The 18,037-nt window shown below is 44.7% G+C and overlaps 1 protein-coding gene across 10 annotated transcripts in view; it reads right to left on the bottom strand.

Annotated features, from left to right (window-relative positions):
* Positions 1 to 18,037, bottom strand: part of jade2 (jade family PHD finger 2) — a 171,314-nt gene that overhangs the window by 46,392 nt on the left and 106,885 nt on the right. For all 10 annotated transcript variants that reach the window (XM_078230855.1, XM_078230861.1, XM_078230854.1 and 7 more), the window contains 3 exons: positions 14,626 to 14,742; positions 10,835 to 11,353; positions 2,926 to 3,043 (listed from right to left, as the gene is read on the bottom strand). In XM_078230855.1, coding sequence (XP_078086981.1) covers positions 2,926 to 3,043; positions 10,835 to 11,353; positions 14,626 to 14,742 — 754 coding nt within the window. The remainder of the gene's footprint in view (positions 1 to 2,925; positions 3,044 to 10,834; positions 11,354 to 14,625; positions 14,743 to 18,037) is intronic.

Genomic DNA, 18,037 nt, shown 5'->3' with positions numbered 1-18,037 from the left:
TGCTCAGATCCCATGAAGAAAGTTTTAAAGAGCAGCGAGTGGCTGCCCATGAACAACAATCCAGCTGACAAAACCACTTTGAACAACGGACACGGTGTAACACAGCGCCAGGGACCCGGGTTCCATTCTCAGCTTGGGTCACTGTCTGCGCGGAGTCTGCACGTTCTCCTCATGTCTGTGTGGGTTTCCTCCGGGTGCACCTGCTTCTTCCCAAACTCCAAAAGACGTGTTGGTTCGGTGCAATGGCCATGCTAAATTCTCCCTCAGTGCATCCAAAGAGGTGCCGGAGTGTGATGAATAGGGGATTTTCACAGTAACTTCATTGCAGTGTTAATGTAAGTCTACTTGCGACACTAATAAATAAACTGGACAGCACTCGCTGTCAGGCCAATATATCCTTTTTCACGTAGGATGCTCAGAACTGAATATAATACTCGAGATGGGAACCTCAACAGAGGTTTGTACTGCTGTAACCTAACATCACCTTTACTCCAGCCTCCTGAGAAAAAGGCCAAGATTCCTTTAGTCTTTTAATTTTTAAAACCTGTTCACTAGTCTTCAACGATTTCCATACAAAGAAGAAATTAAAGTTTAAAAATTAAAATTAAAGTTTATTTATTAGTCACAAGTAAGGCTTACATTAACACTGCAATGAAGTTACTGTGAACAGTACAGTACAGGAACAGGCCCTTCGGCTGATCATGTTGTCCTATCTAGACCAACTGCTTGAATCTCTCTATTCCCCATCTGTTCAGGTTCCGATTCAGATAAGTCTTAAACGTCGCTAATGTATCTGCCTCAGCCACCTCACTTGGCAGCGCATTCCAGGCCCCCACCACCCTCTGTGTAAAAAACTTCCCCCGCACATCTCCACTGAACCTTTCCCCCCTTCCCTTGAACTTGTGCCCCCTTGTAATTGTCATTTCTGCCCTGGGAAAAAGCTTCCAACTATCTATACCCCTCATAATTTTATAAACTCCTATCAGGTCACTCCTCAGCCTCCGTCTTTCCAGGGTGAACAATCCCAGTTTATTCAATCTCTCCTCATAGCTAATACCCTCTATACCAGGTAACATCCTGGTAAACCTTTTCTGTACTCTCTCCAAAGCCTCCATGTCCTTCTGGTAGTGTGGTGACCAGGATTGGACGCAGTCTTCCAAATGTGGCCTAACTAACGTTTTATAGAACTGTAACATAATTTGCCAACTTTTATACTCAATGGCCCGTCCGATGAAGGCAAGCATGCCATCACTGGATATCTAAATCTCTCTGCTCACCAACATCCCAGGGCAGTCTTTTGAAAGGCAGGAATTTGCTTGGAATCATGGCCAACATTCAATCCTAAGCCAATACCATAAAAACAAACTGATTGACTGGCCTCATATTGCTTATAGGACACAGCTGCAATTAAATAGCTGCAGCGCTTACCTGGACAGCACTTCAAAAGCAATTCATCGTGTGAATGTGAGACAGTGTTATAGAAATGCAAGTTTTATTTATCCACGATCAGATCAATCCTTGTGGCAGTCCCTGGAGTGGATAAATCTGAGAATGAGCGAGTGGTCCACTGGGAGGAATATCTCATTTCAAAAGGAAAAAATGACACAGAAATTCAAGCTACAACTCTGTCCCGCTGTATAGTTACTGTCAGCAGCATATATCATTTTAACTTATCTCCTTGAGTTTACTCACATTTGAATCCCCTACAGTGCAGAAGGAGGCCATTCAGCTCATCGAGCTTGCACTGACATAAATCCCCCCCCCAATCCCTATTCCCCTCCCCTTCATATTTACCCTGCCAGTCCCCCTGAGAGTAAGAGTCAATTTCGTATGGCCAATCCACCTAACCCGCACATCCTTGGACTGCGGGAGGAAACTGGAGCACCCGGAGGAAACCCACGCAGACACGGGGAGAAGGTGCAGACTCCACACAGTCACCCGAGGCCAGAATTGAACCCGGGTCCCGTGAGCCAGCAGTGCTAGCCACTGAGCCGCCCTTGAATTGTGAGCGCTCATTAAAAGAAGGCATTCATTCAGATTCAGTTTTTCATTGCAACAGGCTGTTGGCACGTAAGGTTCGTTTGTTTGCAATATTCATCCCACTGCACTGACATGGGACATCCCATTAAACCACTGTTTCATCAGTACCACACTCCCATTTGGATTTCACTTCTTTCACCTCAGTTTTAAACAGACCCGTAACGGGAAGCCAGACCTGCAATGCACAGCCAAAACTTCTTGCTGACGGCTTTAATTGCCCCTATGCAATGTAAAGAAGCACTATGAAGGGTATCACAGTGCCACTTCACGTTACATGCTACCTAAGACTTGGAAAAGGAGTTGAAGTGTAATTAAATATCCTTAATAGGTCTAAAGAAAAAGATAAAGCATATTCATATGTCAACCATGACCCTGTGGTCACACTTTCACATCCATGTCAGAGAGCGGGTTCAAAGCAATAGATCCCATGGCAGGTGATGAAGGAGCAGCGCTCCAAAAGCTCGTGATTCCAAATAAGCCTGTTGGACTTTAACCTGGTGTGAGACTTCTTACTGTGCCCACCCCAGTCCAACGCCGGCATCTCCACATCGATACTCAAAGGGGAACAGGGTAGTTCTTTTGATGTCTTGGCCAATATCTATCCCTTAACTAACAGCACCAAATGCAAATTTTCTGGTAATCTTATTGCTGTTTGCAACTCCATGCTGTGTGCAAATTAACTGCTGTGCTTGCTTACATAATGACAATGACTACATTTCAAAAATATTTAATTGAAGTCGATAGGAAAAAAATATATCGGGCGAACAACATTTCTCCGTTTTCACAACTTATCCAAAAATCAGAACTTACTGTGTTTGAAGCCAAAGAAGAAAATAACAGCCTAGAAACGTGGAATAATAAAGAATCAAACGACTAGAGCCCTACCTTGATGCAGATTTTCTTCTATCAGCTTGGTTTGATGGTGGAATATTTGCTCCTGGAGCCTACAGACCGACTGTTTCATTTTCTCTCTCCGTGTCACCATGTAGCACAGATTTCTAACCTGTTAAAACAAGCACATTATTGCCCTTCACACTGGAGTACATCAAAATACCGTCAACTCCCATTGCAGCACAGAGCGCAGATGACTGCAGTCAACTTGATCCCATATCATTAAACATCAAGCAGACCCCAACACGCCACCAAAAAAGCAGCAGGAATGGTCACAGAGGACCACTGACTGAATTTCCGTAATGGTTTGGACAGTTTCATCACGTGAAAATTCCTAACTGACCCACAATCTGACTTCATTCCTGAAGTAAATGCATGATCCTGATGTGACAGACGTGTTGTTCTGCCAGTTGCCTGAACTACTTTGGAGAAATGGGGAACGCACTGACTTAGTCAATGTTAACTGGATAGAAAAGCAACATCTTCTAAAATAACCAGCACCATTAGAGTCCTCACAGAGTTATTTTCTTGTTTTACTGAACTTACTGGTGATTTGAGGGAGTTTCTATCTTGGTTTAGGTATGCTGGTGAGTTCTGTGTTCATTCAGTGTAAGAATGGCGCTTCACTATGTTGAGTGTACAGTGTCAACAACAGGAACTCACTGGTCAGCTACGACACATACTAAATGAACAGTAAAGCTACCTCACATTGTCCCTGTGGAAGTTAGGTTACAAACAATTGTGAAAATTAAAGTTCCATAATTGTCAAAAAACTCTTGTCAAGTAATGGAAAATGATTATTAGCCAAACAAGGCCTTCAGTGAGGCCGTCAGTAAGGTCAACGCTAACGTACTCAAGATAAGCGACTAATCTAAAAACCTTGTTCCATAAACACCGCATTCCAAGACTAGGACACAGGATAAAAGCAAAGAACAAGATACCATGACAATTACCAAATAGCAAGATATGGGGACATACTATGCTAATGAAAGATTGGCAGGAGACAGATTTCTATTGGATGAGAAAGGCAAAAGGCCATGCTATGATTGGTGGATATGTGTGCAAATGAAGGATTTGAAAAATTGCTCGTTTCTCATTTGCTGTAATTAACTATGACTGCTAAATTTTCTGTATGAATCAACAGATCACCTTGCAATACTGCTTGCCTCGTGTTCTCACTTGTGCACAAGTTATTAAAGCTTGGAAGTTGAGTACTCTGGGTTTAAGTGTTGTTTGTACCCAAGTCGACTGCAGTTAAAGTGTTGTCTGTACCCAAATCCTCTACATCCCAACAAGTTCTCAAAAGGGCAGCTGTGGTAGGAGCTTCAGACCACCTGTTCCACAGACAACACAATTACCAGTCAGACAAATCACAGGTACTTGAGAAAGTTTTTGTTTAAATTTGTTCATAGGATGTGAGCTTCACTGACTAGGCCAGCATTCATTGCCCATTCTTAACTGCCCTTGAGAGAGTGGTGGTGAGCCTCCTTTTTGAACGACTGCAGTTCATGTGGTGTCGGGGGACAGTATGGCTATTAGAAACCCAGTGACAATAAAGAGACAAAAATATATTCCCAAGTCAGTAAGATGTGTGGTTTGCATGGGGGTAGCTTGTTCCTGTGCATGATTTCTGGTCAACATTGGCCAGGCATCGACTGCAGCTAAGCTGTTTGGTAGCTCTCCACCTTCTTCAGCGCTCCACAAAGCAGAAATAGACTCTACTCAATTTTGTCTCTTCCCTTCCACCCCATCGAAGAGCCTTTACTTCCTCACACTTTCACAGGGAAAGCTCAGCAACTCAAGAGGCTCACAACTCGCTGTGCCAGAATATATCCCACTGCTCCCATGGCTCCTGATATTGCACTGGTACAGCCAGAAGCAGACTCCCATGCCTGCCTCTTGACTGGCAAAGTTGTGTGACAGCAAAATGAAGGTTTGAAGGAGAGAGGAAGAAGAAAAGGAAATAACTCACAGACAAAGTACTATAATAGCCATGTGCAGTCTCAATTTGGCATCGACTATAAAGCCGTATCAAAGATTTGACACTAGGCTCTTAAAGCATACAGCTGTTTAACAACAACTGCAACAACATTGCTATAAATAAGCAGCATGTGTAATAAAAATAAAACCTGTTCTGCCATCATAATTAATTAACAGTAATTCAGTAACATAGTAATTTCAGAATTCCAAGATTTATAAATGCCTGACATCATAGTGAAATTGCAGACTCTGTTTTTCAATGGTACCAATCCAAGAAAAGGAAAATATAATTCGCTTGGTCAATGGTGTGAATGTTAAAGAGGATGGCAAATCTGGTGAGTAGTGCTATGAATGTTAAAGAAGATTGTAAGCGTTGGCTAGTGGCTTGTGTATTAGCTCTGATGGTCACTGATGTTAAAGATAAAGGTAATTCTAGTGGTTAGCAATGAGAATATTAAAGATGACCGTAACTGGTGACTAGTGCTGTGAATACTACTGTGCTTTTACTCAAATAGTCCTGCTGTTGCGATCCCCATAGAGGCAATAACCTTTTAAATATAAATTCAAAGTTCCAGTTAATAGCTGAAAGAATGGCAGGATTTAAAACTTTTACTGTAACAAATGACTAAAAGCACAGTTGATTAAACACTATTTTCTTTTTGTATGCAAATTATACTTTTAACTACAGAAATGTGCGTTCCCATTTTATACTCATCACCCATAGCGCACTCCACAAAATTATGCTCCACATAGCAAACAGACCACAGTTACTTCCAGATTCCAGTGGGTTCCCATATCCCCATTCATCTGCATCGTAACTTTGAGTAACCGGGTCCAGGAGCTGTCCCAGATTTTGGAGAAAGCCCGTCACCAGCAGTAAAGCCTGTTTTGATGATTTTTCTTCCTCCGAGCCATACCAGAGTTGTCGTGATGGGAGTTGAACCTATGGCCACATAGCATTATCCCAGCCTATGGATTGCCAGTCCAGGGACATTAACACTACAACACCATCTTCACCCATATTATTTTAATGATTTTATGTTATGTGCTCATAGAAAATAATTTCTGCAGTGGGCAATGAGGTGGTTTATACAGACTTCCCGCAGTGCGAACTCTCAATTTAGAACGTTAGAAATGATGTCAAGTAAAGTTTGGCCCCCTCATTTTAACCCCAACAAGCTGGAAAAATAAATCAAGGGCAGGGCTAGATGGAACTCACTCCCAATTGTAGGGTCAGGCAACAATCTAATGGCTGGGCAGCCAGACATGTCATTGGCTGTCCCTCGATTTGAGGATGATTTCTACTCAGGCTAATTTTTGACCCGCAGATCTTTAGGTACATAGAAACATAGAAGATAGGAGCAGGAGGAGACCATTTGGCCCTTTGAGCGTGCTCCGCCATTCATCACAATCATAGGTGATCGTCCAACTCAATAGCCTATTCTCAATGCTTTCTCCCCATAACCTTTGATGCCATTCGCCCCAAGTGCTATATCCAGCCGCCTCTTGAATACATTCAATGTTTTGGCATCAACTACTTCATGTGGTAATGAATTCCACAGGCCCACCACTCTTTGGGTGAAGAAATGTCTCCTGGGGCAAGACATGGGGCAGGATGTCCCACGAGTTAGTGGGGTCCAAAGTGCAGAATTTACTTCCTTTTCTTTCCTTCTCTTTCATTGCTTTGCCTGATCATTAAGAATCATAGAATCCCTACAGTGCAGAAGAAGGCCATCCAGCCCATTGAGTCTGCACCGACTCTCCGAAAGAGCATCCCAACCAGACCCATCCACCTATCCCCATAACCCTGCGCATTTACCATGCTTGATCCACCACTTACCTATACATGTTTGGATACTTATGGGTTACGCGAATAGGGCGGCGGGGGGCATGCTCTTTCGGAGAGGCGGTACAGACTCGGCGGGCTAGGTGACCACCTTCTGCATTGTAGGGATTCTATGGATTAAGGCATGAACTCGAAGCGTGATGCAACTTAATGGACATGCTGCTGCCATTCTGAACATTTGGCAGCAACCAACTTCCAGTTAGTATGGCCAGTGTTCCCGTGCTTCTGAGTGTCTTTGAAGCACTGTATTTGTCCTCCCCTGGAATATTGGCCACTTGAGAGGGGACTGGACCTGGCGGAAGCGCGGATTATCAGCCAACTGGACACAGTGTCCAGTCCATCAAAGTTGATTTTGCAGGAGTTTTAGCTGAACGCTTGTGGACCTGACTTCAAGAAGGACACAAGTGTTTGACTGTCCTTTCACTGAACCTGGAGGATGTGGTGGTGGCATTGCTAATGAAATGGTTCTGGGGCTCCAATGTGTATCTGAAACATGATAAGTGTAGTGAGATTACATGGCCTTGCACGTCTTCAAAGAATGGATGAAAATAGAAATATAATTTGATCACATGATTTTTTTGTTAATTGAGAAACAGAATCCATTGTTCAAGACATTAGAGGACATAAATCAGGAAGCAAAAAAGTTGGGTGAAATCAAGATTGTAGGAGAAAGGATAGATGAAAGGGGCAAGGAAACCTACAAAAAGACAAGGGCTATTCATACAATAGGAATGTAAACACCAATACAACATAGACTTTTCCATTAGCTCCATATTCTTAGAATCATACAGTGCAGAAGGAGCCATTTGGCCCATCGAGTCTTCACCGACCACAATCCCACCCAGACCCTATCCCCATGTATTTACCCTAGCTAGTTCCCCTGATACTAAGGGGCAATTTAGCCTGGCCAATCAACCTGAGTCGCACATCTTTGGAGAGTGGGAGGAAACCAGAGCACTCGGACGAAATCCACGCAGACACGGGGAGAATGTGCAAACTCCACACTGACAGTGACCCAAGCCGGGAATCGAACCCGGGTCCCTGGCACTGTGAGGCAGCAGTGCAAAAACCATTGTGCCATCTTCTCCTTTCTTTTCTCTATGATCCTCCCTTTTTAACCTTCCTATATTGGAAGTTAGTGACCAAGTCTGGGGTCCACATTTGCAGGTTCTGACAGCCGTCTGATACTTCGTCAAGTTAACAATCATCAATATTGGGTGTTCATACTCTTTCACTATGGGGCACTGCAACCAAACTGTCCTCCTCTCAAAGCCCACATGTGTATGCTTAAAAGCAGGAGACACTTCGGGTTTTTTTGTAACCCTTTATCGGGAACACTGCTTATGATTGTAGTGCTTCCACTTTTGCCCAGTCTGAATCCACTAATTCTACATGGAGCAGAGACTGAACCCGGGTCATTGTTTTGTTCTGTGTAGCTCCGTGACATTTTACACTGCGTGTCTGCGAGTCTGAATACTGACGTCAAAAATAGCTCAAAGTCGGGAATTTACAGATGACTTGCAAAGCAGTTGTTACTTGTGCTGTGTGAAGCGAGGGTTAATTCCACCTCCCATTGTACAAACCTAATTCTCCCACATCTGGAAAGCAAGAAAGAAAATGATTGCAAGAAACAGGGGTGGAGATAGAGATCGGAATAAGAACTAAGAATGCAAACCGCTTTAAATGGGAGATGTTGCGCAACAAGCTAAAAGCAGTAGGTAGGAGTGTAAATTCCAACAGCAGCCCGTAAACTCAATCTTCTGTCCAAGAATGTACTCAGATAACATCAATGTGAATCAGTGTATCAGTGAATCAGTGAGTCATTATTCTCCACTTTAGGGCATGCTTAGTTCACTAACACGCTGATATAAAGCAATTTTTACACAATATATTCTTCAGTCTGCTAGACACGCTTTCACAATCCTGTGTAGCCAGCCACAGACGGAGCATTTTCTCGGAGCTTCTCCTGTTCTGCAGCTGAGGCTTTGTCAGGAGAATGTTGGAAACCCCTCTTGCTTGTGTAAATGGGGCTGCTGACACTACACTTACAGCAGGGTCTGAAGAAATCGGCTGGCTGATAAAGAAGGTGCAGGATGGGGCGCAAAGGTCACTATGGCCCCTAGGGGAGGGAGACATGGCCAGGCAGTGCACCCTGCAACCGTCAACCTGGCAGTGCCAACCTGTGCCGGAGAGCAGTGCCAGAAGTGGGCCCTAGGGGGAGCCTCACTTGCGGACACTCATCTATTTGTGGCGGGGATGGGGTGGAGCGAACACTGTGAGCAATGGAGGTGTTCGGTGGTGGTGGTGGTGGTGGGGGGCGGGGTTGCAATGCTGCTGTTGGGGGGAGTATGGGAGGGGGGAGATGGGGCTGATGCCTGCAATGATTGGGAGGGCCGGAAATGATCGAGGGGCCGGGGTGGTGGGACTCGTTCTTTTTCCAGTTATCCATAAGCCCTTTCTCAGTGGAGCTGGCTCCCGGCTCGGAGAATCCCTACCTCTCCAGCGATAGCGCAAACCATGCCCACTCTTTTTTTTTTAGCAGCTAAAGTGACAAGATCTGGAGAGAAAACTGGCCAGTGCAGCTGGAGAATCTCATGTCAATTTCCTCGCCAGAACTGGCCCTCTGCCAGATCCTCATAAGATCCCAAAGTTCAGTGGAAGTTGAACCCACTGCGGTGGGAATAGGGCTGACTCACAGCTACAAGAGGCAGAAACACTTTTAATTCAGGATGCAATGATTTCATTAGGTACACGATGCATCTTCAACAGCAAGACATTGAGATTATTTCCACCCTGTGGGGCTACTGCTTTCAGGGGGCTACTGGCAGCTGAAATGAGAAAACCTCTTCTTTTGGAGAGCTAGGAGCCGCAGGAGATTATTTTAAAATATTAACAATGAAATAGCATAATAGGGGATCACTTCACCAATTCCAGCTTTCAGCCTCGGCTAGGCAGACAACAAAGGAGTAAGCTAACCTGAACCACCATTTCGTTTAGATTACTGAATGCAATTGTCTGTCACAATCCTGTGTGTACCCACAGCGTTGCAATCAATCACTGATTGTTAGTTTTTATTTTCTATTCTGGTTTATGGGAGAGGGTCAGTTTGTTTTGTAAATGTGATGTCATCCATTTTGGTCGGAATAACAGCAAAATGGACTATTACTTAAATGGTAAAACATTGCAGCATGCTGCTGTGCAGAGGGACCTGGGTGTCCTTGTGCATGAATCACAAGGAGTTGGGTTTGCAGGTGCAGCAGGTAATTAAGAAGGCAAATGGAATTTTGTCCTTCATTGCTAGAGGGATGGAGTTTAAAAACAGCGAGGTTATGTTGCAGCTGTATAAGGTGCTGGTGAGGCCACACCTGGAGTACTGTGTACAGTTTTGGTCTCCTTACTTGAGAGAAAGGGTATACTGGCACTGGAGGGGGTGCAGAGGAGATTCACTAGATTGATTTCGGGGTTGAGAGGGTTGGCTTATGAGGAGAGGCTGAGTAGAGTGGGGCTATACTCATTGGAATTCAGAAGAATGAGGGGAGATCTTATAGAAACATATAAGATTATGTAGGGAATAGATAAGATAGAAGCAGGGAAGTTTTCCACTGACAGGTGAAACTAGAACTAGGGGGCATAGCCTCAAAATAAGGGGGAGCAGATTTAGGACTGAGTTGAGGAGGAACTTCTTCACACAAAGGTTTGTGAATCTGTGGAATTCCCTGCCCAGTGAAGCAGTTGAGGCTACCTCATTGAATGTTTTTAAGGCAAGGGTAGATAAACTTTTGAACAGTAAAGGAATTAAGGGTGATGGTGAGCAGGCGGGTAAGTGGAGCTGAGTCCACGAAAAGATCAGCCATGATCTTAATGAATGGTGGAGCAGGCTTGAGGGGCCAGATGGCCTACTCCTGCTCTTAGTTCTTATGTTTTATGTTGGCAGTAGAAGGCAACACCAACTATTGGACCTCCCAACACATGAAAGATTATGATGGTTGTTAATGCAAGGTTTGATAAAGAAACAAAAGACGGCTGGTTCCACAGTGGTCTGCGTGAGGTGTAATTAACTTCAAAGCTCATACCCACCCTCTCCAAATCTTGCCGCAGGTGTGTGAAGAGCCGCAGTCGTCGGTATAAGATGTCCTGCTCCTGCTGGGCCAGATTGTCCACTTCATCCGTTTTGGGAGCCAGGAGAGGCTTATTGAAATTCGACTTCCTCTTGAGTCTCCAGTACTGGTAGAAAAAATCCACCAAAACATCGGACATCTGCAGCTGCTCGGCCACGTCGGAGGGCTTTACCAGTTCATAGAACTCCTCCTCGAGTTGTTGCAGCTTCTGCTTCCTTAGGCTCGCCTTCTCCAGGTCACGCTCAGTCTGGTTGACCTCCGGCATCCCATCAGTTGCCATGGCAAGCTGCCGTGCCTCGTTCAGTTTGCTCATGGCCTCATCCCGTTTGGTGCAGGAGTTGGTGGGATTGCTGCTGTGATCCAGGCAGTAGGACTTGAACTTAACTTCATCATTCTCGGCAAGAATAGTCCTCATTTCCAAGTTGCGGTCAAACGCACACGTCACATGGAATGCTGTTATACAGGAAGCCATTGAGCACTGAAAGGGAGAGCAAAGATAATCAACGTAATGCTGCTCCTAATAAGCAGATCTAAAAGTGAACAAGATTACCCGCAACATTTTACTCAGTTTATGGTTTACAAACTTGCAATGGTTTTTCCCTCCAATCCACCAAGGATCTCCATTTTCCTGGCGAGGCCCTCACATTGGCGGTATAGCTACACCGTGGGGCACGCATGCTAAATGTGTACTAACCTGCAACCTGTGAGGATTGGAACCCAGGCTGGGATTTTTCACTCCTGATTGTGTCAGGCAGGTACAGCGGCGGGAGTGGAAAGTCTTGTGAGAACAGACAAATCGGGTTTTAAATTGAGGTGAATTTGAGAAGCGATTGTCCCCTCCCACCGTTAGTAATGGGGGCGGGGGGGGGGGGGTGTTTCCAGGGTGAACGCCTTAACGCTGGGGAATGGCCTCAAAGCCGATGCCCCAATCCTGGTGGGACTAAGCTGCTGGCGGGTGAATCAGAGGCTGCCCTGCCAGCGATACGTCATGGGACCTGTCCCTTGCTGGTGTTTTTCTAAGTGTGGGGCTATGTGGTTGAAGAAGCCGCTGATACTGCTTTTCCCACCTGCTATTGGCCTTTGCCAACTTCCGGGAAAATTCCACCTTCAAATCTCTGTGGGATTTGCACACTGAACTATTGCACCCTTTGGAAAGTTTATCATTTATTAGTGTCACGAGTAGGCTTACATTAACACTGCAATGAAGTTACTGTGAAAATCCCCTAGTCGCCACACTCAGGCGCCTGTTCGGGTACACTGAGGGAGAATTTAGCATGGCCGATGCACCTAACCAGCACGTCTTTCGGACTGTGGGGGAAAACCAGAGCACCCGGAGGAAACCCACGCAGACACGAGAACTTGCAGACAGTGGCCCAAGAGGGGAATCGAACCCGGGTTCCTGGCGCTGTGGGGTAGCAGTGCTAACCACTGTGCCATCCTGCTGCCTAAGTGACATTTAAAGATATCTAGAGCAAACAGTTTTGATAACTGATGGTTTGCTAATTTGATGAAGTGACAAAAGCCTCTTCAAGCAATCGAGGCAGGTTCTTCCCCAGCCTAGTCCCTCTAATCTTGCTAATGATATCAGCCTGAGGATCTGCACCCTTTTCTTCTGACGCAAGTCCTGCTCCACTGCACTTCTGCTGATGGAGCAGAGACAAGAGAATTTTGGCAGTCTCGCCACCCCGGTTCAACCCCGAGGTACAGCTCACTGTGGTAAGAGAGCAGAGGATTGCCAGTGTCAAGGCAGAGGGGAAAAGTGGTCAGAATGTGGAATTCACTACCACATGTAGTGGTGGAGGCGGTAAGTACAGGTCCATTAAGGGAAAGGTTGATGAATATATGAGGGAGGAATTAATGGATGGGGCAACACACACGGTGGCACAGTGGTTAGCGCTGCTGCCACACAGCGCCAGCGACCTGGGTACGATTCCCGGCTTGGAGTCTGCACTTTCTCCCCGTGTCTGCATGGGTTTCCTCCGGGTGTTCTGGTTTCCTCCCACAGTCCAATAGACGTATTGGTTAGGTGCATTGGCCATGCTAAAATCTCCCTCAGTGTACCCGAACAAGCGCCAGAGTCTGGCGACTAGGGGATTTTCACAGTAACCTCATTGCAGTGTTAATGTAAGTCTACTTGTGACACTAATAAGTGAAAACTTTGAACTTTAAAACAATGTATGGTGGACAGAAACTCATGAGGAACATAAACATTAGAATCAATCTGTTTCTGTGCTGCAAATTCAATGTAAAAATAAAAAAAGAGACGTACCCAAAACAATTATGATTAACAAGAATAGGACATTTCTTAACATGAGAATATTCAAAAACATTCACAGTATTACTGAACACAAGTTTTAAATTGGAACTTACTTTAAGGCACTTAGGCCTTTATCCCTCCATTTTTTTTCCTGACAATTTTCTTCCTTCACCTTTTACCTGGCCGTACAATAGGTTACAGCTCTACGGGTATTGGTTAATTTTGGGTACCTTGCCAAAGTGACCATTCTTCATGTACAGGCCTAGACAGGGACTGTTCACCCACACATGGCATCACATGTAAGCCTGATTATATCTTCGCTTTAAGTGCGGAATTCTCCCTTATTCGGGGGACTAAGTCCCGTGGCGGTGGCAGGAAAGTGGAGTGTCTCCCGTCGTGAAGGCTGACAGGAAAACACGCTAAACGCTCCAGCCCCGACCTCCTTAATTATGCAACGGGGTGTTCTGTGCCCTATTCCGTGGCGGGGCAGGCCTGATGGCGAGGAGTCCGTCATCCTATCTCGACGCCATATTGAAAAGGTGTCCAACATCACTGACCCACTGTTGAAAAAAGGTGGATTTCCTGAGAACGAAGGTGGATCTCCAGGAACATTCTGAGGCTGGAACATGGACCCCCTCCAGGGCACTGAATCTGGAAGGTCCACCAGCAGATGCTTCCCCCCCCACCTACTGTGGTAGTGCTCTGGGGTTCGGGGTCGCTGGCAGCCTCCACCGTGAACTCCAGAGCCAGCGCCAGGCATGGTTAAGGTGAATCCCAACATATGTTCGCCACATTGTTCCAGACATGTTTCGCTCCGGTGTGTTTTCCTGCTGGGTGCTGCAGAGTGGGTGGGTGTCTTCATCTGCGTCCCATTAGCAGGATGTAAATGAGTCTGACGCTGGCCTCTGGTCGGTTTTCCCAATTTGCCATGGCGGGCACCAGCGGAATATCCTGCGGAATAGCACGCCGAAGCTAAACCCGATTTTTGGATCCCCCACCCCTTGCCTGCCACTGAACCCAACAGCGGGAACGTGGGAGAATCTCGCCCAAAGTTAATGCAGCTTCCAGGAAGAGTTGTTCAGTGGAGATTAGTAGTGGGAAATCAGCTCAATTTTCCTCTTCCTTACCCCTAACCTGCAAAGCTCCGGCCATTGCGTGATTAAGCTCAGCTAATTTAGTACAGTCTGTACAGCGGGAGGGGTGGGAATCAAACTTGGATCATTCATTGTCTGTACGAGTCAGTTAATGAACTGTCACCTCCAGGGGAGCCCAAGACAGTTACATTCTACAAGTTTCCACAAAGGTGTAAATTCTCCTGTCTACGATCAGTCAAAATGAAGGTTCAGGCTGGGCTCGGAAGCAGGGAGTTAATTAATGCAAAAAAGCATAATCTGGCACTTTAATCACCTCTCCATCTCCTACCAGAACAAACTGCATTGCACTTTCATTGTAGTCATGGAACATGACTGGAAACTAGGCACGTTCATACTAACCTGAATGCACGTCCCAGTCCGTTCACTGCAAAGGCTACAAGCCAGAGCCCATCTGCTAGCGGGAATGTGTGACACCTTTGTAATGGGTTCCATCTTCTCAGGGCAACCTATACTTACCTAAAAATATTGAAACACAGTAAATCTTAGTTCGACGGACCATGGAGTATTTTTTACCTTGCCTTTGTCCATTCATGGACCTAGATCTTGTCAGGTCACCACATCCTGCCATCATAAGGGCAATTGGCACAAATCTTTCCTCAGCCTCTGCCCATATCACACTGGGCTGGGTGCTGCGGCACTCGTTTGATTCAGGCAGATACTGCGGACTGCTAAGTGGTCAGAATTGGGAAATGAACACCAGTTGGTGGCCCTATACTTTGACGGTTCAATATTGTACATTTATTATATAATTTATTTTCTACCTTACTCTATTCCTCAACTGGAAGGGTGACTGCAATTTGCTCTCAAGGTTTGGTAACCTGACTCATAAAATAGGCACTGAAAGGACTCGAGCTCGCTGTGAGCTAATTGATGTCTGGTTTTTCGTAATAGGGTATGAAGGGAAAGGGAATTTAAAAAAGAAATCCAGATCTGTCTTGGCTCCTAAAGCTATCGCCCTGCGAACAAAGAGGAACACATTTTTACAAGAAACAAAATAAAGCGCACACAACTCAGAAATCAAAACAGTCAAACTGGAAATGCAGAGGCAGGACACTGAATATTTCGAATGCAATTGACATGTGGCATATTTCCATCACATTCAGGTTTTAGTTATTGTGTGTTTGATTTGTATAGATTTAATAATGGACTTAATAGAGTTAGAGTTAGAATAGACTATAGTAGAGCTATTGAACAAAGAGATCTAGAGATACAGGTTCATAGTTGCTTGCAAGTGGAATCACAGGTGGACAGGTTGGTGAAGAAAGCATTCGGCATGCTTGGTTTCACTGGTCAGAACATCAAATACAGCGGTTGAGACGTCTTGTTGAAGTTGTACAGGACATTAGTAAGGCCACCCTTGGAATACTGTTCCGGTCACCCTATAGAAAGGATACTATTAAACTAGAAAGGGTGCAGAAAAGATTTATCAGGATGCTACCGGGACTATAAGAGTTATAAGAGACTGGATGGACTGGGACTTTTTTCCCTAGAGCGTAGGAGATTAGGGGTGATCTTATAGAGGTCTATTAAATAATGAGGGGCATAGGTCAGCTAGATAGTCAACATCTTTTTCCAAACATAGGGGAGTCTAAAACTAAAAGGCATAGGTTTAAAGTGAGAGGGGAGAGATATAAAAGGGTCCAGAGGGGCAATTCTTTTTCACACAGAGGGCGGTGAGTGTTTGGAACAAGCTGCCAGAGGTAGTAGTAGAGGCGGGTACAATTTTGTCTTTTAAAAAGCATTTAGACAGTTACATGGGTAAGATGGGTATAGGGGGATATGGGCCAAATGTGGGCAATTGGGACTAGCTTAGTGGTTAAAAAAAAGGGTGGTATGGACAAGTTGGGCCAAAGGGCCTGTTTCCATGCTGTAAACCTCTGTGACTCTATTTCTATTATCTAAAACAGTGGCGAGTAATTGTTTAATGAAGCAAACACTAATTTTGGTGGGAAACACTGCATCAAAGTGAAGCATGAAACTCTTGCTGGGAACTGGAATAAGTTTCCTACCAACGCTAGGGCGAAGCATCACCAGATCACGTAGAGTATCAGTTAATAGAGAATAATATTTCTTTATTTCCCAAGGCAGTAATCCCAGAACAGGCAGATGCTCCCTCTATGACCCCAAGTTCATTCCTTAACTCCAACTTCAGCTTTGTGAAACCAAGGCCAAATGGAGAGGGCCCCTGTCTGAGTGAAAATGGTGGCAGAGGCATACATCTGGAAGTCCTGTCCTGAACCCCACCATTTTTAGGAATGGGGGCAGGTTCTAAATTGCACATCTGTGGTTCATGGAGGTCATTTGTACATATCAGGAAGAGCAGAGGGTCCTAACACCGACCCCTGGGCAACTGCACTATAAACCTTCCTCCAATTCGAAAAACATTAACCACTGTTTTGTTTCCTGTAACTCAACCATTTTCACATCCATATTGTCCCTTTTACTACATGAGCTCCAACTTTGCTCATAGGTTTGTTGTGTGGCACTTTATCAAATATCTTTTGCGAGTTTATGTACACCACATCAACAGCATTACCTTCATCTACCCTCAGTTACCTCATCAAAAAACTCAAGCGTGTTAGCTAAAACACAAATTTACATTGGCTTTGCTTAATTAACCTGCATTTGCCCAAGTGACTATTAATGTTTTCCCCCAATTATCATTTCTAGAAGGTTTCCCATTACCGAGATGCAACAGCCGCATAGTAGGAAAAGGCACAAGTTCACCCAGCTCATTTGGGTCATCTTTCTAGCCAATGTACAGGAGCCAACTGCTCTCCTGATCATTCAATTATAGAACAATTATGTTGCAATTAGAATCAGCAGAACATAGTTCCAGCAAGAAAGTTTAAACAAATGTGGAGTAATGCTTTGTGGAAAAGCACTGTCTACTGCATGCATGTGAATATGTGATTGTCCTTACTCACAGATCGAGAAACTGCAACGACAGAATGTAAAGAAGTTAGACCTCTTCCTGGCATTGCCTATTTTAAACAAAATGAGTAAGAGCCCCTTGTGTTTCAATGCAAGATCAGAGTTGTATATTAACTTTGTCCTTTTCTTTTTCAATTCACTTCCATGTTTATCGAGGCAAGGGAAGCTACTGCAAATAAAAATAATCCATAATAATTGCAGGTGCCCAGTGATAATGTGCTGACAGGACAAATTCAGAGAAAGGTTTCCGCTACTCTCTCCTGACAATTAACCTTAGAAGAGTCTGCCATAATGCACCAACACTAGCCATTTTTAAGGTCTGCAAATTAGATTGTTAGTTTGGCACCAAATTAAGGACAATTCTGTCACCCCGTTCTCATGGGGAAAGAGGACTGAGACTGTCCACATTCATTTCAAATGAGACACTTGCAGCCAACTGAGAGAAAAGATTTGATCAGATTCCAGAGGTGAGAGAGCTACATCGAATCCATTATATTATTTGATTCTTGTGAGAGGAGTTATCATCCAAATAACAAAGTCTTGTAAAAAAAAAATTCCCCAGGTTACAAATGCTTTCTTTTATGTAAGTTTGCTAACCTCTAAATTTTGATTCTAGCCAACTGTAGCATAGTCACACCATTCATGACAAAGTCAAATCATCTAACCAGCTTTGTACCAATAAAGTATTTAACCCGTGAATTTATTCTGCTTGGTCAACAGGAAAAGTAGTGGCACCCACTTCTCTCAAAGTGAGATCATGGCAGTTTGCTGAGACCCTTGTTGTTAATGTTGTGATTGCACTGGAGGGGGTGCAGAG

Source organism: Mustelus asterias, chromosome 16 (assembly GCF_964213995.1).
Source record: "Mustelus asterias chromosome 16, sMusAst1.hap1.1, whole genome shotgun sequence".
NCBI lineage: Eukaryota > Metazoa > Chordata > Chondrichthyes > Carcharhiniformes > Triakidae > Mustelus > Mustelus asterias.
The sequence above is the reverse complement of the archived record's forward strand: the minus strand, read 5'-3'. Positions and strand labels throughout refer to the sequence as shown.